Source organism: Mustelus asterias, chromosome 20 (assembly GCF_964213995.1).
Source record: "Mustelus asterias chromosome 20, sMusAst1.hap1.1, whole genome shotgun sequence".
NCBI lineage: Eukaryota > Metazoa > Chordata > Chondrichthyes > Carcharhiniformes > Triakidae > Mustelus > Mustelus asterias.
In genome coordinates, this window is record NC_135820.1 from 20,955,675 (window position 1) to 20,977,669 (window position 21,995).

At 46.8% G+C, this 21,995-nt stretch overlaps 1 protein-coding gene across 1 annotated transcript in view; it reads right to left on the minus strand.

Moving 5' to 3' along the window:
- Window positions 1-5,943, minus strand: part of LOC144508428 (dysbindin) — a 60,939-nt gene extending 54,996 nt beyond the window's left edge. Inside the window, exon 1 of the mRNA XM_078236328.1 lies at window positions 5,780-5,943. Within this exon, the coding sequence (XP_078092454.1) occupies window positions 5,780-5,816 (37 nt within the window). The 5' untranslated portion in view covers window positions 5,817-5,943. The remainder of the gene's footprint in view (window positions 1-5,779) is intronic.
- Window positions 5,944-21,995: the final 16,052 nt, after the last annotated feature.

Below are 21,995 nucleotides of genomic sequence, written 5' to 3' on the forward strand. Positions count from 1 at the left end.
ATCACTGTGACACTGTCCCTGTCCAGTGTAATCACTGTGACTCTGTCCCTGCCCAGTGTAATCACTGTGACACTGTCCCTGCCCAGTGTAATCACTGTGACACTGTCCATGCCCAGTGTAATCACTGTGACACTGTCCCTGCCCAGTGTAATCACTGTGACACTGTCCCTGCCCAGCGTAATCACTGTGACACTGTCCATGCCCAGTGTAATCACTGTGACACTGTCCCTGCCCAGTGTAATCACTGTGACACTGTCCCTGCCCAGCGTAATCACTGTGACACTGTCCCTGCCCAGCGTAATCACTGTGACACTGTCCCTGCCCAGCGTAATCACTGTGACACTGTCCCTGTCCAGTGTAATCACTGTGACACTGGTCCTGCCCAGTGTAATCACTGTGACACTGTCCCTGTCCAGTGTAATCACTGTGAATCTGTCCCTGCCCAGTGCAATCACTGTGACACTGTCCCTGCCCAGTGTAATCACTGTGACACTGTCCCTGCCCAGCGTAATCACTGTGACACTGTCCCTGCCCAGTGTAATCACTGTGACACTGTCCCTGCCCAGTGTAATCACTGTGACTCTGTCCCTGCCCAGTGTAATCACTGTGACACTGTCCCTGCCCAGCGTAATCACTGTGACTCTGTCCCTGCCCAGCGTAATCACTGTGACTCTGTCCCTGCCCAGTGTAATCACTGTGACACTGTCCCTGCCCAGCGTAATCACTGTGACTCTGTCCCTGCCCAGTGTAATCACTGTGACTCTGTCCCTGCCCAGTGTAATCACTGTGACTCTGTCCCTGCCCAGTGTAATCACTGTGACTCTGTCCCTGCCCAGTGTAATCACTGTGACTCTGTCCCTGCCCAGTGTAATCACTGTGACACTGTCCCTGCCCAGCGTAATCACTGTGACTCTGTCCCTGCCCAGTGTAATCACTGTGACACTGTCCCTGCCCAGTGTAATCACTGTGACTCTGTCCCTGCCCAGTGTAATCACTGTGACACTGTCCCTGCCCAGCGTAATCACTGTGACTCTGTCCCTGCCCAGTGTAATCACTGTAGCACTGTCCCTGCCCAGTGTAATCACTGTGACTCTGTCCCTGCCCAGTGTAATCACTGTGACACTGTCCCTGCCCAGTGTAATCACTGTGACTCTGTCCCTGCCCAGTGTAATCACTGTGACACTGTCCCTGCCCAGCGTAATCACTGTGACTCTGTCCCTGCCCAGCGTAATCACTGTGACACTGTCCCTGCCCAGTGTAATCACTGTGACTCTGTCCCTGCCCAGTGTAATCACTGTGACACTGTCCCTGTCCAGTGTAATCACTGTGACTCTGTCCCTGTCCAGTGTAATCACTGTGACTCTGTCCCTGCCCAGTGTAATCACTGTGACTCTGTCCCTGCCCAGTGTAATCATTGTGACTCTGTCCCTGCCCAGTGTAATCACTGTGACACTGTCCCTGCCCAGTGTAATCACTGTGACACTGTCCCTGCCCAGTGTAATCACTGTGACTCTGTCCCTGCCCAGTGTAATCACTGTGACTCTGTCCCTGCCCAGTGTAATCACTGTAACACTGTCCCTGTCCAGTGTAATCACTGTGACACTGTCCCTGTTCAGTGTAATCACTGTGACACTGTCCCTGTCCAGTGTAATCACTGTACCACTGTCACTGCCCAGTGTAATCACTGTGACACTGTCCCTGCCCAGTGTAATCACTGTGACTCTGTCCCTGTCCAGTGTAATCACTGTGACACTGTCCCTGTCCAGTGTAATCACTGTGACACTGTCCCTGTCCAGTGTAATCACTGTACCACTGTCACTGCCCATTGTAATCACTGTGACACTGTCCCTGTCCAGTGTAATCACTGTGACTCTGTCCCTGTCCAGTGTAATCACTGTGACTCTGTCCCTGCCCAGTGTAATCACTGTGACTCTGTCCCTGCCCAGTGTAATCATTGTGACTCTGTCCCTGCCCAGTGTAATCACTGTGACACTGTCCCTGCCCAGTGTAATCACTGTGACACTGTCCCTGCCCAGTGTAATCACTGTGACTCTGCCCCTGCCCAGTGTAATCACTGTGACTCTGTCCCTGCCCAGTGTAATCACTGTAACACTGTCCCTGTCCAGTGTAATCACTGTGACACTGTCCCTGTCCAGTGTAATCACTGTGACACTGTCCCTGTCCAGTGTAATCACTGTACCACTGTCACTGCCCAGTGTAATCACTGTGACACTGTCCCTGTCCAGTGTAATCACTGTGACACTGTCCCTGCCCAGTGTAATCACTGTAGCACTGTCCCTGCCCAGTGTAATCACTGTGACACTGTCCCTGCCCAGTGTAATCACTGTGACACTGTCCCTGCCCAGTGTAATCACTGTGACACTGTCCCTGCCCAGTGTAATCACTGTGACACTGTCCCTGCCCAGTGTAATCACTGTGACACTGTCCCTGCCCAGTGTAATCACTGTGACTCAGTCCCTGCCCAGTGTAATCACTGTGACTCTGTCCCTGCCCAGTGTAATCACTGTGACACTGTCCCTGCCCAGTGTAATCACTGTGACACTGTCCCTGCCCAGTGTAATCACTGTGACACTGTCCCTGCCCAGTGTAATCACTGTGACTCTGTCCCTGCCCAGTGTAATCACTGTGACACTGTCCCTGCCCAGTGTAATCACTGTGACACTGTCCCTGCCCAGTGTAATCACTGTGACTCTGTCCCTGCCCAGTGTAATCACTGTGACACTGTCCCTGCCCAGTGTAATCACTGTGACACTGTTCCTGCCCAGTGTAATCACTGTGACTCTGTCCCTGCCCAGCGTAATCACTGTGACACTGTCCCTTTCTAGTGTAATCACTGTGACACTGTCCCTGCCCAGTGTAATCACTGTGACACTGTCCCTGCCCAGTGTAATCACTGTGACTCTGTCCCTGCCCAGTGTAATCACTGTGACACTGTCCCTGCCCAGTGTAATCACTGTGACACTGTCCCTGCCCAGTGTAATCACTGTGACACTGTCCCTGCCCAGTGTAATCACTGTGACTCTGTCCCTGCCCAGTGTAATCACTGTGACTCTGTCCCTGCCCAGTGTAATCACTGTGACACTGTCCCTGCCCAGCGTAATCACTGTGACTCTGTCCCTGCCCAGCGTAATCACTGTGACACTGTCCCTGCCCAGCGTAATCACTGTGACTCTGTCCCTGCCCAGTGTAATCACTGTGACACTGTCCCTGTCCAGTGTAATCACTGTGACTCTGTCCCTGTCCAGTGTAATCACTGTGACTCTGTCCCTGCCCAGTGTAATCACTGTGACTCTGTCCCTGCCCAGTGTAATCACTGTGACACTGTCCCTGCCCAGTGTAATCGCTGTGACACTGTCCCTGCCCAGTGTAATCACTGTGACTCTGTCCCTGCCCAGTGTAATCACTGTGACTCTGTCCCTGCCCAGTGTAATCACTGTAACACTGTCCCTGTCCAGTGTAATCACTGTGACACTGTCCCTGTCCAGTGTAATCACTGTGACACTGTCCCTGTCCAGTGTAATCACTGTACCACTGTCACTGCCCAGTGTAATCACTGTGACACTGTCCCTGTCCAGTGTAATCACTGTGACACTGTCCCTGCCCAGTGTAATCACTGTAGCACTGTCCCTGCCCAGTGTAATCACTGTGACACTGTCCCTGCCCAGTGTAATCACTGTGACACTGTCCCTGCCCAGTGTAATCACTGTGACACTGTCCCTGCCCAGTGTAATCACTGTGACTCAGTCCCTGCCCAGTGTAATCACTGTGACTCTGTCCCTGCCCAGTGTAATCACTGTGACACTGTCCCTGCCCAGTGTAATCACTGTGACTCTGTCCCTGCCCAGTGTAATCACTGTGACTCTGTCCCTGCCCAGTGTAATCACTGTGACACTGTCCCTGCCCAGTGTAATCACTGTGACTCTGTCCCTGCCCAGTGTAATCACTGTGACTCTGTCCCTGCCCAGTGTAATCACTGTGACTCTGTCCCTGCCCAGTGTAATCACTGTGACACTGTCCCTTTCTAGTGTAATCACTGTGACACTGTCCCTGCCCAGTGTAATCACTGTAACACTGTCCCTGCCCAGTGTAATCACTGTGACACTGTCCCTGTCCAGTGTAATCACTGTGACACTGTCCCTGCCTAGTGTAATCACTGTGACACTGTCCCTGTCTAGTGTAATCACTGTGACACTGTCCCTGCCCAGTGTAATCACTGTAACACTGTCCCTGCCCAGTGTAATCACTGTGACACTGTCCCTGCCCAGTGTAATCACTGTGACTCTGTCCCTGCCCAGTGTAATCACTGTGACACTGGCCCTGCCCTGTGTAATCACTGTGACAGTGTCCCTTTCTAGTGTAATCACTGTGACACTGTCCCTGCCCAGTGTAATCACTGTAACACTGTCCCTGCCCCGTGTAATCACTGTGACACTGTCCCTGCCCAGTGTAATCACTGTGACACTGTCCCTTTCTAGTGTAATCACTGTGACACTGTCCCTGTCCAGTGTAATCACTGTAACACTGTCCCTGCCCAGTGTAATCACTGTGACACTGTCCCTTTCTAGTGTAATCACTGTGACACTGTCCCTTTCTAGTGTAATCACTGTGACACTGTCCCTGTCCAGTGTAATCACTGTAACACTGTCCCTGCCCAGTGTAATCACTGTGACACTGTCCCTGCCCAGTGTAATCACTGTGACACTGTCCCTGTCCAGTGTAATCACTGTGACACTGTCCCTGCCCAGTGTAATCACTGTAGCACTGTCCCTGCCCAGTGTAATCACTGTGACACTGTCCCTGCCCAGTGTAATCACTGTAACACTGTCCCTGCCCAGTGTAATCACTGTGACACTGTCCCTGCCCAGTGTAATCACTGTGACTCTGTCCCTGCCCAGTGTAATCACTGTGACACTGTCCCTGCCCAGTGTAATCACTGTGACACTGTCCCTGCCCAGTGTAATCACTGTGACTCTGTCCCTGCCCAGTGTAATCACTGTGACACTGTCCCTGCCCAGTGTAATCACTGTGACACTGTCCCTGCCCAGTGTAATCACTGTGACTCTGTCCCTGCCCAGTGTAATCACTGTGACACTGTCCCTGCCCAGTGTAATCACTGTGACACTGTCCCTGCCCAGTGTAATCACTGTGACACTGTCCCTGCCCAGTGTAATCACTGTGACACTGTCCCTGCCCAGTGTAATCACTGTGACACTGTCCCTGCCCAGTGTAATCACTGTGACACTGTCCCTGCCCAGTGTAATCACTGTGACACTGTCCATGCCCAGTGTAATCACTGTGACACTGTCCCTGCCCAGTGTAATCACTGTGACACTGTCCCTTTCTAGTCTAATCACTGTCCCTCCGACCCTGCAAAGTGTAATCCTCAGTTACTTCCATGCACGCGCACACATATTAACCATATCTTGTCCATTTATAAGTGTATGCTTGGATTAGTTGTGAAGTTTGACTCTAACTCTGCCATGTTGAGATAATGTTCTTCTCCTGCATTCTAACAGAGGCAGAGTTCTACATCCTCTCCCAATTAGTCAAGGCTGCAAAGTATTTACACACTGCCGGAGCCCCTGTCTCTGCTCAAACATACATCAGATGCTGGCTAGATTGCTGAGGGTTAATGACTGCCATAGTCTCCGCCTCTGCTATGAGCTTTTTTTTTAGTTATCTTTCTACATTCCTTTCCAGTGATCCAGCCTTTCTCTGCAATTAAAGTATAATGGGAGGGGTGGTCGTTCCTACTTACAGGGGGTCCTCTTACTGGCTGGTCCTTGAGTTGACATCTCCAAACAGGAAGAGTGAGAAGTGTTTAATGTCGCAGGGTCTGCTTAGCAGGTGTCTGTGACGATTGGCATCCCGAGAGCCAGACGGAGAGTTCTGGAGCTTGTGACTGTGCTGCTGCCCCACTGTCTGACACACACTCACAATGCAGGACATAAACCACAGGCTCGAACATCACTGCAGCTTAGCACCCTGGCACCAACCACTTCAGCCCCAGTGCAGAGGGGGTGCTGACTGATGCACACCGCCATCCTCACTATTACCCAAACACTCAGCAATCAACACTGCTTCAGGCTTTAAAGACTTTTGCTGCAGACTGTAAACCCACCTCATCGAGGATACCCTGGGCTCAGATTCGAGAATTTCCTTTCCTTATTGTCAGTTCTCACCCCTGCTGCTGCTGCAGGATGTGAACTGAGACTGGCAGCTAGATCCTTCAATCGCTTTGGTGTGCAGACACTGCTGTTAACTCTTGTGAGGTATCTCTAACAAGCACCCACTTATTCACACACAGACCTCACACAATGCCCCAGTTATTTTAACCTCTCTTTGGCAGCACCCACCTCCTCAAGGTGAGAATTATTAACACTGGTGTGTTGGAAACTTCCATTTCAGAAACCCAAAACCATTAACATTTCTTATGGAAATATCCAGTGACCGCCCCGCCCCCCCTCCCCCTGTCCGGTAATGTGCGGCACAGTGGTTAGCACTGCTGCCTCACAGCGCCAGGGACCCGGGTTCGATTCCAGCCTTGGGTAACTGTCTGTGTGCAGTTTGCACGTACTCCCCATGTCTGCGTGGGTTTCCTCCGGGTGCTCAGGTTTCCTCCCACAGGCCAAAGATGTGTGGGTTAGGTTGATTGGCCATGGTAAATTGCCCCTTAGTGTCAGGGGGACTAACAGTGTAAATATGGGGGGTTATGGGGAGAGAGCCTGGGTGGGATTGTTGTTGGTGCAGGCTCGATGGGCTGAATGACCACCTCCTGCACCGTAGGGATTCTATGAATATTCAAATAAACATATGGATTAGGAGCAGGAGGAGGTCATCGAGCCTGCTCCACCATCCAAGCTGACCTGATTGTAACCTCAACTTCATACTTGCTCCCTGTGACACTGTCCCTGCCCAGTGTAATCACTGTGACTCCTTGCTCCCCCTTGTTTATCAAGAATCTCTCTAGCTCTGCCTTAAAGATATTCAAAGATGCTGCTTTCACCATCTTTTTCTTTCCCTTTGAGAGAAATAAATTCTCCTTATTTCTGTCTTAAATGAGCAACTACTTATTTTTAAACAGTGACTTCTAATTCCACAAGAGGAAACCTCCTCTCGACATCCACCCTGTCAATACCCCTCAGGATCGTAAAGGTTTGAATCGAGTTGCCTCTTACTCTTCTAAACTTTAATGGATACAAACCTAATTTCTCCAACCTTTCCTTAAAAAACAACCCGCCCATTCCTGGTATTCGTCTAGTAAACCTCCTCTGAACTGCTTCCAACACATTTACATCTTTCCTTAAATAATGCCCTGTACAATCTCCTTATTTTTGTAATCAATTCCCCGCACAGTAAATGATAATCTATTAGCTTTCCTAATTACTCACTGTACCTGTATACCGGCCTCTTGTTATTCATGCACAAGGACACCCAGATCCCTCTGTATCTCAGAGCTCTGCAATCTCTCACCATTAGATAATAAGCTTTTTTATTCTTCCTGCAAAAATGGAAAATTTCACATTTGCCCCCATTATACTCCATTTGGCAGCTCTTTGTCCACTCACTTAACCTCCCCATGTTCCTTTGTCCCATGGACATTGCCTGGCCCTGCCCCTGACTACCTGGGAGCTTCAATGGCCTCCGATCCCACCCCCACGAGACCATCACCTCTGGTCTCTGCTGATGGACACCAGCTGTGATGCTCATCAGCATGAGGACTGACTGGCAAGGAGGTAAGTCCAAGTGAGATGGGACGATAACGTCTGGGACTGACTAATGACATGCTGAGCACCTTTATGACAAGCTCCCATTGCTTCTTCCTTTATACTTCATCCTTCCAAGTGGGTATTGCTAGGGAGGGCCTGTACACCACTCCCACAAGTAACTTCTTGCCTTCAGCATTTCTCACCTCTATCCATAAGACAAGAAGATGTGGGAGCAGAGTAGGCCATTCAGCCCATTGGATCTGCTCCAATTCAATAAGATCATGACTGATCTGATGTGATAATCCTCAACTCCATTTTCCTGCCTTATCCCCATAACCCTTGATTCCCTTCCTGATTAAAAATCTGTCTATCTCAGCCTTGAATATATTGAATGACCCAGCTCCTACAACTCTCTGCGGTAAAGAATTCCACAGATTCACTACCCTCTGAGAGAAGAAATTCCTCCTCATCTCTGTCTTAAGTGGGTGACTCCTTACTCTGAGATTATGCCCACTGGTCCTAGACTCTCCCACATGGGGAAATACCTCTCAGCATTTACCCTGTTAATTCCCCTAAGAATCCTGTATGTCTCAATAAGGTCACCTCTCATTTTTCTAAATTCCGATGAATACAGGACCAACCTACTCAACCTCTCATAAGAAAATCCCTCCATACCTAAGATCAACCTAGTGAACCTAGTCGGAATTGCCTCCAATGCCAGTATATCTTTCCTTAGATAAGGGAACCAGAACTGTTCACAGTATTCCAGGTGCGGTCTAACTAGTGTCTTGTATAGTTTTAGCAAGGCTTCCCTATTTTTATACTCCATTCCCTTTGAAATAATGGCCAACATTCCATTCACCTTCCCTATTACCTGCTGTAATGTCCTAATTATGTTAGGCGTTGTGGATTTTATACAAAAATAAAAATATGTGGACCGGAATTCTCCAATCCCGCTCGCAACTGAGATTTTCCGATCTCACTGATTTGAATGTAGATTTGGCTCAGTGCCAAGTTCCCCATTCTCACTGGCAGTGGGGTGAATGATATAGGAGAAATCCGGCCGTGGTTTGTATGGCCGGATTCAAAGTAACACAGAACAGGATTATTGAAAGAGCTGTTCTCTACATAGAACAGAAAATGAAACTAAAACAGAAGCCGGTGAAACATCCACAATGACATGATCATGTCATGTGACCTACTCTTATAGCAATCATGGAACCACTTAAATATGTAACACCTGCTGAACTTACAAATTAGCTTTCTGTGACTTATACACAAGGATCCCAAATCCCTGTGCTGCGGTTTTCTGCAGTCTTTCTTCATTTAAATAATATTAAGCTACTTTTTTCTTCCTACTAAAGTGCATAACTTCACATTTTTACATTGGCATGGTGGCACAGTGGTTAGCACTGCTGCCTCACAGTGCCAGGGATCCAGGTTCGATTCCCACTTGGGTCACTGTCTGTGCACAGTCTGCATGTTCTCTCTGTGTCTGCATGGGTTTCCTCCGGGTGCTCTGGTTTCCTTCCACAGTCTGAAAGAAACTGGTTAGGTGTATTGGCCATGCTAAATTCTCCCTCAGTGTACCCGAACAGATGTCTGAGTGTGGAGACTATGGGATTTTCACAATAACTTTATTGCAGTGTTAATGTAAGCCTACTTTGACACTAATAAATAAACTTAAACTATTATATTCCATCTGCCAAGTTTTTGCCTTATCTCTTAACATGTCTATATTCCTCGGTAGACTCTTTGTCATCCTCATCTGTTCCACCTATTTTTGTGTCATCCACAAACTTGGCAATAGTCCATTTATTTCCCTCATTCAAGTCATTAATATATATTGCAAATAATTGTGGCCCCAGCACTGATCCCTGTGGCACTGCACTAGTTACAGGTTGCCATCCGAAAAATCATAGAAATCATAGAAATAGAAATTTCTATGATTTTCTGAGATTTCTGAGATTTTCCGCCATCAGACTGTCCCCATCAAACATTCCCAGGACAGGTACAGCACGGGGTTAGATACAGAGTAAAGCTCCCTCTACACTGTCCCCATCAAACACTCCCAGGACAGGTACAGCACGGGGTTAGATACAGAGTAAAGCTCCCTCTACACTGTCCCCATCAAACACTCCCAGGACAGGTACAGCACGGCGTTAGATACAGAGTAAAGCTCCCTCTACACTGTCCCCATCAAACACTCCCAGGACAGGTACAGCACAAGTACAGCCTTATAAAGTATTGACTGGATATCAGAATTGGTGTAACAGTGAAAACCTAAAAGAGTTCATCTGAAATCCTGGCTCTGCATAGGATTAGATATCCGCAGCATGGGATTAGATATAGAGAAAAATGCCCCTCTTATTCCAAGTCTGTCTTCTATCAGTTAGCCAACCCTCTATCCATGCTAATGTACTATCCTCAACTCCATGGGCTATTATCTTAGGTAGCCATTTGTATGACACCTTATTGAATGCTTTCTGTAAATCCAAATATATTACATCCATTGGTTCCCCATTATCTATCCTGCTCATTACCATCTCAAAGAATTCTAATAAATTTGTTAGACATAATTTCCCCGGCGTGTGTTTCCTCCGGATGCTCCAGTTTCTTCCCACACTCCAAAGATGTGCAGGTTAGTTGGACTGGGCATGCTAAATTGCCCCTTAATGCCCTAAGGTGATGAGGTTACATGGATTAGCCATGGTAACGGGGTTATGGGGATAGGGTGGGGAATGGGTCTGGTTAGGGAGCTCTTTCAGATTCAGTACAGACTCGGGGGGAGAGAGGCAGAGCTCCAAACTAGGAAATGGAGTTTAGAATGGCACCCAATACATTGGCTTCAGTCTTCCAATATTTAATTGGAGGAAATTTCCGTTCAGCCAGTACCTGATGTTCGATAAGCAATCTGATAATTTAGTAACAGTGGGGAAATTGAGAGATGTGGTGGTGAGGTTAATCAATGCATGCGAGACTAATGGTGGGAATAACACAAATTGCAGACTATCTCAAATCTTCTTGCAGATCCTTCGGGAAACGTGTGTCCTAGCTGAGAATCACTGAAGTACACTGTCCACATCAAACACTCCCAGGACAGGTACAGCACGGGGTTAGATACAGAGTAAAGCTCCCTCCACACTGTCCACATCAAACACTCCCAGGACAGGTACAGCATGGGGTTAGATACAGAGTAAAGCTCCCTCTATACTGTCCACATCAAACACTCCCAGGACAGGTACAGCATGGGGTTAGATACAGAGTAAAGCTCCCTCTATACTGTCCACATCAAACACTCACAGGACAGGTACAGCATGGGGTTAGATACAGAGTAAAATTCCCTCTGCACTGTTCTCATCAAACACTCACAGGACAGGCACAGCATGGGATTAGATATAGAGTAAAGCTCCCTCTACACTGTCCCCATCAAACATTCCCAGGACAGGTACAGCACGGGGTTAGATACAGAGTAAAGCTCCCTCTACACTGCCCACATCAAACACTCACAGGACAGGTACAGCATGGGGTTAGATACAGAGTAAAGCTCCCTCTACACTGCCCCCATCAAACACTCCCAGGACAGGTACAGCACGGGGTTAGATATAGAGTAAAGCTCCCTCTACACTGTCCCCATCAAACACTCCCAGGACAGGTACAGCACGGGGTTAGATACAGAGTAAAGCTCCCTCTACACTGTCCCCATCAAACACTCCCAGGACAGGTACAGCACAAGGTTAGATACAGAGTAAAGCTCCCTCTACACTGTCCCCATCAAACACTCCCAGGACAGATACAGCACAAGTACAGCCTTATAAAGTATTGACTGGATATCAGAATTGGTGTAACAGTGAAAACCTAAAAGAGTTCATCTGAAATCCTGGCTCTGCGTTTCAGCTAAAAGTGGAGCAGAAGTTCTGGTCAAACAGTTCCTTTGAAAAGCATGAACTGTGTAGTTTGAAAACTCTCATGGCAATCATCTTGGGGGCAAGAGGGGTGGGGGGGAGGGGGGAATACTGAGGGGAAATCTGTAAACACTAACTTTGTGTGCTAATCAGACCATTGTAGCTTCAAACAGACTTTGTCACCAAGTTAATCTTAAAACCTGTGTGCAATTGTTAAGCTCAAGGACTAAAGGAGCATTGTATTATAATCCATTTTTTCATGCTTAATAAATGTTTCTTCTTGTTTTTAAAGCTAATTAGCAATCCTGTGACTCTGTTCCTCCACGTTTGATGAAAACAGTAAAAGTTCTGGGATACGATCTTACTGGTCGTTTACTGCTGCAGTGAGGTTGGAGAATTTGGTGCCCAGCCAAATCTCTGTTTACTGTAGCGGGATAGGAAAATCCCGCTGGCATGAATGGCTGTACCATTCCGACCACAGTCTTTTGAGCCAAGGTTCAATTCTGGGATCTTCCTGTCAAGTTATAACATCAACTGGGATTTTTAAAACATATTCTGCTTTTCTATTATTTCAAACAGTGTGGATAGTTTCACACTTTCCCTCTCATTTAACCTGTCTATATCTCTGTTGTCTCTTTATATCCTCCCCATAGCTTATCTTTCCACTTAGATTTGCATAATCAGCAAACTTAGATGCATTACTGTCTTTCTCATCATCCACATCATTAATATAGATTGTAAATAGCAGAGGCCCCAGCACTGATTATTGCAGCATTCCACTATGCATTACCTGTCGAAGATGCCCCATTTATCCGCTCTGCTGTCTATCTATTTACCAATCCTTTATCAATGCGAATAAAATGCCCACAGCTCCATGAGTCCTTATCTTGCCTATTAACCTTCTGTGTGGCATCTTGTTGATTGCCTTTTGGAAATCCAGGTATAATACATCTACTAGTTCCCCATTATCTAACCTCTTAGATACATCCTTAAAAAATGAATAACTTTCTCAAACAGGATTTCCCTTTAGTAAAACCATGTTCACTTTTTCTAATTATATGGTCATAATCTTCCAGTCTTCTCTACACTCAGGGGAGGTACAGGAGGGCTGGAGAATTGCAAATATTACACTTTTGTTCAATCACAGACCAGTCAATTTATCTTCGATGGTGGGAAAGTTTGCAGGAATGGTGCTAAGAATTGGTGCTAAGTTTGCAGATGATACAAAGATATGTAGAGGGACAGGTAGTATTGAGGAAGCAGAGGGGCTGCAGAAGAACTTGGACAGGTTAGGAGAGTGGGCAAAGAAGTGGCAGATGGAATACAATGTGGAAAAGTGTGAGGTTATGCACTTTGGAAGGTGCAATGGAGGCATAGACTATTTTCTAAATGGGAAAATGCTTAGGAAATCAGAAACACAAAGGGACTTGGGAGTCATTGTTCAAGATTCTCTTAAGGTTAATGTGCAGGTTCAGCCAGCAGTTAGGAAGGCAAATGCAATGTTAGTATTCATGTCGAGAGCGCTAGAATACAAGAACAGGGATGTACTTCTGAGGCTGTATAAGGCTCTGGTCAGACCCCATTTGAAGTATTGTGAACAGTTTTGGGCCCCATATCTAAAGAAGGATGTGCTGGCCTTGGAAAAGGTCCAGAGGAGGTTCACAAGAATGATCCCTGGACTGAAGAGCTTGTCGTATGAGGAACGGTTGAGGACTCTGGGTCTGTACTCATTGGAATTTAGAAGGATGAGGGGGGAACTTATTGAAACTTACAGGATACTGCGAGGCCTGGATAGAGTGGACGTGGAGAGGATGTTTCCACAAGTAGGAAAAACTAGAACCAGAGGGCACAACCTCAGGCTAAAGGGACGATCCTTTAAAACAGAGATGAGGAGGAATTTCTTCAGCCAGAGAGTGGTGAATCTGTGGAACTCTTTGGCGCAGAAGGCTGTGAAGGCCAGGTCATTGAATGTCTTTAAGATAGAGATTGATAGGTTCTTGATTAATAAGGGGATTAGGGGTTATGAGAAAAAGGCAGGAAAATGGGGATGAGAAAAATATCAGCCATGATTGAATGGCGGAGCAGACTCGATGGGCCGACTGGCCTAATTCTGCTCCTGTGTCTAATGGTCTTGTGGAAAGGTTCTAAAGACAATTAGTAATCCTGAGATCCAGGGTAATGTGCTGGGGTCCCAGGTTCAAATCCCACTACCGCAAATGGTGAAATTTGAATTCAATAAAAATCGGGAATTAAAAGCCCATGATGTCCATTGTCGATTTTCATAAAAACCCATCTGATTCGCTAACGTCCTTTAGGGAAGGAAATCTGCCGTCTTTATCTGGTCGAGCCTACATGTTAGACTTCAGACCCACAGCAACGTGGTTGACTCTGAAATGGCCAAACAAGTCATTCAGTTTTATCAAAACACTAGAAAATCATTAAGGAATGAAACCGGACAGACTACCCAGGATCAAATTAGGCATTGGGAACAACAACTGCAAACCCAGCCCTGCCAACCCTGCAAAGTCATCCTTACTAATACCTGGGGGTTTGTGCCAAAATTGGCAGAGCTGTCTCACAGATTAGTCAAGCAACAGCCTGATGTAGTCATACTCACGGAATCATATCTTACAAGTAATGTCCCAGACACCATCATCACTATTCCTGAGTATGTCCTGAGTCACTGGCAGGATAGACCCAGCAGAGGTGGCGGAACAGTGGTATACAGTCAGGAGGGAGTTGCCCTGGGAGTCCTCAACATTGGCCCTGGACCTCATGAAGTCTTGTAGCATCAGGTCAAACATGGGCAAGGAAACCTCCTGCTGATTACCATGTACTCTACCCCTTCAGCTGATGAATCCCCCATTCAGCAGCAGAATTGTGCTCCCCCAAAATCTGTAACCTCATGTCTTGGCATATCCTCCACTCTACCATTACCACCAAGCCAGGGGAAAAACCCTGGGTCAATGTAGAGTGCAGTAGGGCATGCCAGGAGAAACACCAGGGATACCTAAAAATGAGGTGTCAACCTGGTGAAGCCACAACATTAGGACTACCTAGAAGCATGGAAACATAGAAGCTTGGAACAAGAGTAGACCATTCAACCCTTTGAGCCTGCTCCTCCATTCAATATGATCAAGGCTGCTCCTCTACCTCAATGCCACAGTCCTGCTTTCTACCTATACTCCTTGATGCTATTAAAATGGTTGAGAATTCCACAGGTTCACTACCTTTTGAGTGAAGAAATGTTTCCTCATCTCCGTTCTAAATGGTCTATCCCGTATTCTGAGAGTGTGACCCCTGGCTCTAGATTTCCCAGTAAGAAGTTTAACAACACCAGGTTAAAGTCCAACAGGTTTATTTTGTAGCAAAAGCCACAAGATTTTGCTACCAAATAAACCTATTGGACTTTAACCTGGTGTTGTTAAACTTCTTACTGTGTTTACCCCAGTCCAACGCCGGGAAGGGAAAGTCAGGGAACCAAGAGGTGAAGGAATCAGTGGGAAGCGTAGCTGTTTAGGATTACAAAAAATCACGAAAAGACAGCGCTCAGGAGAGGTTACGATAGTCCCCATCTCACAAAATATGACACAGTGTCTGGAAAGGCTCAGTAAACCAAGGTCCACCACACTACGAAAACAAAAAGGGACGGTCAATAGGGAATTAAAGGTGCTATATTTAAATGCCCGCAGTGTCCGGAACAAGGTAGATGAGCTTGTGGCCCAGATTGTGACTGGCAGGTATGATGTGGTAGGCATCACAGAGACGTGGTTGCAGGGGGTTCAGGACTGGCAGTTAAACATCCAGGGATTCACAACCTATCGAAAAGAGAGAGAGGTGGGTAGAGGGGGCGGGGTTGCCTTGTTAATTGGAAATGAAATTAAATCAATAGCACTAAACGACATAGGGTCAGACGATGTGGAGTCTGTGTGGGTAGAGTTGAGGAACCACAAAGGCAAAAAAACCATAATGGGAGTTATGTACAGGCCTCCTGACAGTGGTCAGGACCAGGGGCACAAAATGCACCACGAAATAGAAAGGGCATGTCAGAAAGGCAAGGTCACAGTGATCATGGAGGATTTCAATATGCAGGTGGACTGGGTAAATAATGTTGCCAGTGGACCCAAAGAAAGGGAATTCATTGAATGTTTACAGGATGGCTTTTTGGAACAGCTTGTGATGGAGCCCACGAGGGAACAGGCTATTCTGGACTTAGTGTTATGTAATGAGCCAGACGTGATAAAAGATCTTAAAGTAAGGGAACACTTAGGAAGCAGTGATCATAATATGGTAGAATTCAGTCTGCAATTTGAAAGAAGGAAGGCAGAATCAGATGTGAAGGTTCTACAGTTAAATAAAGGTAATTACAGGCGCATGAGGGAGGAACTGACAAAAATCGACTGGAAGCAGAGCCTAGTGGGAAAGACAGTAGAACAGCAATGGCAGGAGTTTCTGGGAGTAATTGAGGACACAGTGCAGAGGTTCATCCCAAACAAAAGAAAGGTTATCAGAGGGGGGATTAGGCAGCCATGGCTGACAAAGGAAGTCAGGGAATGCATCAAGGCAAAAGAGAGAGCCTATAATGTGGCAAAGAGTAGTGGGAAGTCAGAAGATTGGGAAGGCTATAAAAACAAACAGAGGATAACAAAGAGAGAAATAAGGAAGGAGAGGATCAAATATGAAGGTAGGCTAGCCAGTAACATTAGGAATGATAATAAAAGTTTCTTTAAATACATTAAAAACAAACGGGAGGCAAAAGTAGACATTGGGCCGCTCCAAAATGACGCTGGTAATCTAGTGATGGGAGACAAGGAAATAGCTGAGGAACTTAATAAGTACTTTGCGTCAGTCTTCACAGTAGAAGACATGAGTAATATCCCAACAATTCAGGAAAGTCAGGGGGCAGAGTTGAATATGGTTGCCATCACAAAGGAGAAAGTGCTAGAGAAACTAAAAGGTCTGAAAATTGATAAATCTCCGGGCCCAGATGGGCTACATCCTAGAGTTCTAAAGGAGATAGCTGAAGAAATAGTGGAGGCGTTAGTTATGATCTTTCAAAAGTCACTGGAGTCAGGGAAAGTCCCAGAGGATTGGAAAATAGCTGTTGTAACCCCACTGTTCAAGAAGGGAACAAGAAAAAAGATGGAAAATTATAGGCCAATTAGCCTAACCTCAGTTGTTGGCAAAATTCTAGAATCCATCGTTAAGGATGAGATTTCTAAATTCTTGGAAGTGCAGGGTCGGATTAGGACAAGTCAGCATGGATTTAGTAAGGGGAGGTCGTGCCTGACAAACCTGTTAGAGTTCTTTGAAGAGATAACAAATAGGTTAGACCAAGGAGAGCCAATGGATGTTATCTATCTTGACTTCCAAAAGGCCTTTGACGAGGTGCCTCACGGGAGACTGCTGAGTAAAATAAGGGCCCATGGTATTCGAGGCAAGGTACTAACATGGATTGACGATTGGCTGTCAGACAGAAGGCAGAGAGTTGGGATAAAAGGTTCTTTCTCAGAATGGCAACCGGTGACAAGTGGTGTCCCGCAGGGTTCAGTGTTGGGGCCACAGCTGTTCTCTTTATATATTAACGATCTAGATGACGGGACTGGGGGCATTCTGGCCAAGTTTGCCGATGATACAAAGATAGGTGGAGGGGCAGGTACTATTGAGGAGGTGGGGAGGCTGTAGAAAGATTTAGACAGTTTAGGAGAGTGGTCCAAGAAGTGGCTGATGAAATTCAACGTGGGCAAGTGCGAGGTCTTGCACTTTGGAAAAAAGAATAGAGGCATGGACTATTTTCTAAACGGTGACAAAATTCACAATGCTAAAGTGCAAAGGGACTTGGGAGTCCTAGTCCAGGATTCTCTAAAGGTAAACTTGCAGGTTGAGTCCGTAATTAAGAAAGCAAATGTAATGTTGTCATTTATCTCAAGAGGCTTGGAATACAAAAGCAGGGATGTACTTCTGAGGCTTTTTAAAGCACTGGTTAGGCCCCATTTGGAGTACTGTGAGCAATTTTGGGCCCCACACCTCAGGAAGGACATACTGGCACTGGAGCGGGTCCAGCGGAGATTCACACGGATGATCCCAGGAATGGTAGGCCTGACATACGATGAACGTCTGAGGATCGTGGGATTATATTCATTGGAGTTTAGGAGGTTGAGGGGAGATCTAATAGAAACTTACAAGATAATGAACGGCTTAGATAGGATGGACGTAGGGAAGTTGTTTCCATTAGCAGGGGAGACTAGGACGCGGGGGCACAGCCTTAGAATAAAAGGGAGTCACTTTAGAACAGAGATGAGGAGAAATTTCTTCAACCAGAGAGTGGTAGGTCTGTGGAATTCATTGCCACAGAAGGCTGTGGAGGCCGAGACGTTGAGCGTCTTCAAGACAGAAATTGATAAATTCTTGATTTCTCGAGGAATTAAGGGCTATGGGGAGAGAGCGGGTAAATGGAGTTGAAATCAACCATGATTGAATGGTGGAGTGGACTCGATGGGCCGAATGGCCTTACTTCCGCTCCTATGTCTTATGGTCTTATGGTCTTATGGCATCTCCACATCTAGATTTCCCAACCAGGGAAAGCATCCTCCCAGCTTCTAGTCTGTTCAGCCCTGTTAGAATTTTATACATTTCAAGTAGATCTCCTCTCATCCTTCTCAACTCGAGTGAATACATGGAAACATAGAAGATAGGAGCAGGAGGACACCATTTGGCCCTTCGAGCCTGCTCTGCCATTCATTACGATCATGGCTGATCGTCCAACTTGATAGCCTAATCCTGCTTTCTCCCCCTAACCTTTAGAAACATAGAAATACAGGCCAAGTCAAACCAATCTCTTCTCATAGGACAGTTCCGCCAACACCAGTATCAGCCTAGTAAACCTTGGCTGCACTCCCTCTATGGCAAGTATGCCCTTTCTTAGGTAGGGAGTCCAAAACATGCTCCAGCTGTGACACTTTACCTGTCCTGCCATCCTTTATGTGTTTTAATTAACTGCTTAATTATTTTGTTCAATGAATTGTTTCCCTTTTTTATATATTTTATTAACTTTGTCACCAGTTCATATACTATTTTAAACCTTAGGAATGGGATAGACCTTAACCTCTTACCAGATACACATCAATCAATGAGCTTCCACCCCTTGGGTAGGGTAAGAACTAATCCCTGACAGGCCTATATCTAGCTACTCTGCAGCTAAAGAATTAGCCCCAGGTACAGAACAGGTTAAGGTAGTTTCTTTATTTAACTAACTTCAACTTCTCTCTCCAAAACATCATTAAATCATGCTTTACATGCAGGAACGTTATCGAGTATGATTACGGTGGCACAGTGCCTCACAGTGCCAAGGACCTGAGTTTGATTCCTGGTTTGGGTCACTGTCTGTGTGGCGTCTGCACGTTCTCCCCTTGTCTGCATGGGTTTCCTCCGGGTGCTCCAGTTCCTCCCACAGTCCGAAAGATGTGCTGGTTAGGGTGCATTGGCCATGCTAAATTCTCCCTCAGTGTACCCGAACAGGCGCCGGAGTGTGGCAACTCGGGGATTTTCACAGTAACTTCATTGCAGTGTTAACGTAAGCCTACTTGTGACACTAATAAATAAATTAGTGTTAAAGGAAGGGGGTCGAATGGCTCCCTTCTTTACCTTCTCCTCATTTAAACAAGATTACACTTGGTAATTCAGTAAGTAGTTACCTATTTACACACTGTGATCATTAAAAAACCAATAGGGCAGGTTCTGGCTTTCTGGAGTTTAACAAAGAAGGTTGTTAGTTTTAATACAATTAAACCAATCTCAGTACAATAATAATATATTCTGACTTCTGCATGCACGCACATGCACAAATAAACATAAAGTCCCCATAGTCTCAGATGACCATAGGTTGCTCACCTTTGGGGGGGCAGGGAGAGCTGACTGGATTTAACCTGAGGATTATCACATCTAAGGTGAGGGGCCTTCATGAATAACCACAGCTGGTACGGAAATTGAACCCACTCTGTTGGCGTCGCTCTGCATCATAACCAACAGATTACAGGATAGGGGAGGATAGATTGAAGTCTGAAAGATAAAAGAATTTCACGGTTTGTAACTTGGAGTTTCTCCTGGCTCCAGGTTGAATTCAATGGCCTTGATGTTTGCAGTTTAAAGGTGTAGATGCCTGAGTTGGTTGTTCTCCTGGAAGCACACTGTGGAGTTGAGTTCTTCCTTTAAAATCTCTACTGCAGAATGGAGGCACAGAGTGGAATCTTGTTGAGGTGTTGGGTGTCACGCCTGCCAGCTAAAGAGCCAGCGGGAAACCCACGTTACCTCTTTTTGGGAAAGCCTGCCAAAATAAACACCAATCAGGCAGTGGTGAGGTCAACTTCCTTTTCCAGTCAAGACCCAGGGGCAGCATGGTAGCACAGTGGTTAGCACTGCTGTCTCACAGCGCCAGGGACCCAGATTCAATTCTCGGCTTCGAGTCATGTCTGCATGGAGTTTGCACATTCTCCCCATGTCTGTGTGGGTTTCCTTCCGGTTTCCTCCCAGAATCCTAAAATGTGCAGGTTAGGTGGATTGGCCATGATAAATTGAGCCTAGTGTCAGGGATTAGCAGGGTAAATATGTGGGGTTGCGGGAGTGGGGCCTGGGTGGGATTGTGGTCAATGCAGATTTGATGGGCCGAATGGCCTCCTTCTGCACTGTAGGAATTCTATGATCTACTGAGAGCTACTGACCAATCAGCCTCTTGCAGCTCTTTTGCTCAGCAGCGCCACTGTGGTGGCTGTGGCTGTTGTTGGAAGGGCAGGCACCTGAGTCCTAGCATCATGGAGTGACCCTGTAATGAGTGGGGAGAGTGGGTTGGGTTTCCCCTGGTGGGTGGGGTGGGGGGGGGAGGGAAGCAGTGCTGGGCTCAGTGCTCCCCACTTCCCGATGTCCAGTCAGTCAATCAGGCAAAGGTAGCCTTTGATCGAGGGGGCAACCACCCTCCCCAGGAAGTGATAAGCTGGTTACATGGTTTTAGCTGCTGTGCACTCTGCATGGTGACAGGCCCGCCTACAGCTAAGTTAATACCACTGGCGGAAGGATGAGGCCCTTAAGTGGTCATTAATTGGCCTCTGAAGGGCATCAGTAGGTGGCAGGTGAGAAGGTCGACTATGGTCGTCCTGCCCAGAACTTAATTCTGGTGAAGATGGGAAGGTGGCAGGTATTCTAGTACACTGTCATCTCTCTGGTTACCTGCCCTTCCCAACTGCAAGCTCACACCTACGAGAACACAAAGTTCCGCCCAAAATCAGAATAGTAGATAAGGTCCAAATTTGTTAGAGAGGGAACCAAACTAAAAGTCTTGACTAGTGATATGATATCTTTCTAACTGCCAGAAAATCAAATTAAATTATTCCAATTTCACTCAATTAGCTCAAGGTCTTTTGTACAAGCAATTAACCTTTGAATGGTCTGTCTGCAACTGTTGAATATTGTCAGTGATTTCCACAAATATCTTGTCAATAGGGCAGGAAGGAAGTTCTGTAGAAGCCCCCAGGTTGGGGGTGGGTGTCATTGTCTTTGATGAGTGTGTCGACTTGCCAGGATTGGAATGTGGAATATATATTATCATGTAAATTAGTGTCAGCCATCTTGATGAAATAATTTTTGTCTTTTTCAAAAAAATTCACCTTTTCTGTATGATAGTTGATCCTGATAGTTGATCCTCTATCTCAGCTCCATACTCCCCAAAACTCTTGATGATTTAGAGTCTAGGGGTGGAATTCTACCATCCCACCTGCCATGGGATTTATAGCAGGTGGGACAGGGACCATGCAAAGATCCATTGACCTTGGGCAGGATTTTCCAGCTTTGGGGTTTACGAGGCCGGAAATTCCGCCCTAAAAGTCTATCTAATTCCTTCTATATTCAGTGACTTGGCCTCCACAGCCTTCTGTGTTAGAGAATTCCATGGGTTCATCAACCTGCCATCCCTTGGCATCAGGATGTCCAGCCTAGCTGTTACCTCCTGGTCAAGGAGACTTAGGCCATCATCCGAGAAGCAGGGGTTGGCAAATGCCCACCGGACCTCCCCTGCCACCTCCCATGGCTGCCAGGTGCTGAGGCCATCACCATATAAATGTCCAGTTGCAGCACTCGATTTACGCTCCCTTATCTCCCAGACACCTCCTGGCACCATTCATGGAGCTGACTCTGCATGTTTCACACCACCCGTTGAGTTCCCATTGGACCCAGCACCCGACACAATCCCACCCCTGCCCACACAGAGTCCCAATCAGGTGGGCCTTTGACCACCCAGTGTAATATTGTGTTGAAAATGTGATCTTGGACAGGAGCAGGTTCTGGCTGCGTCGACCTCGGGCACATGCTGAGG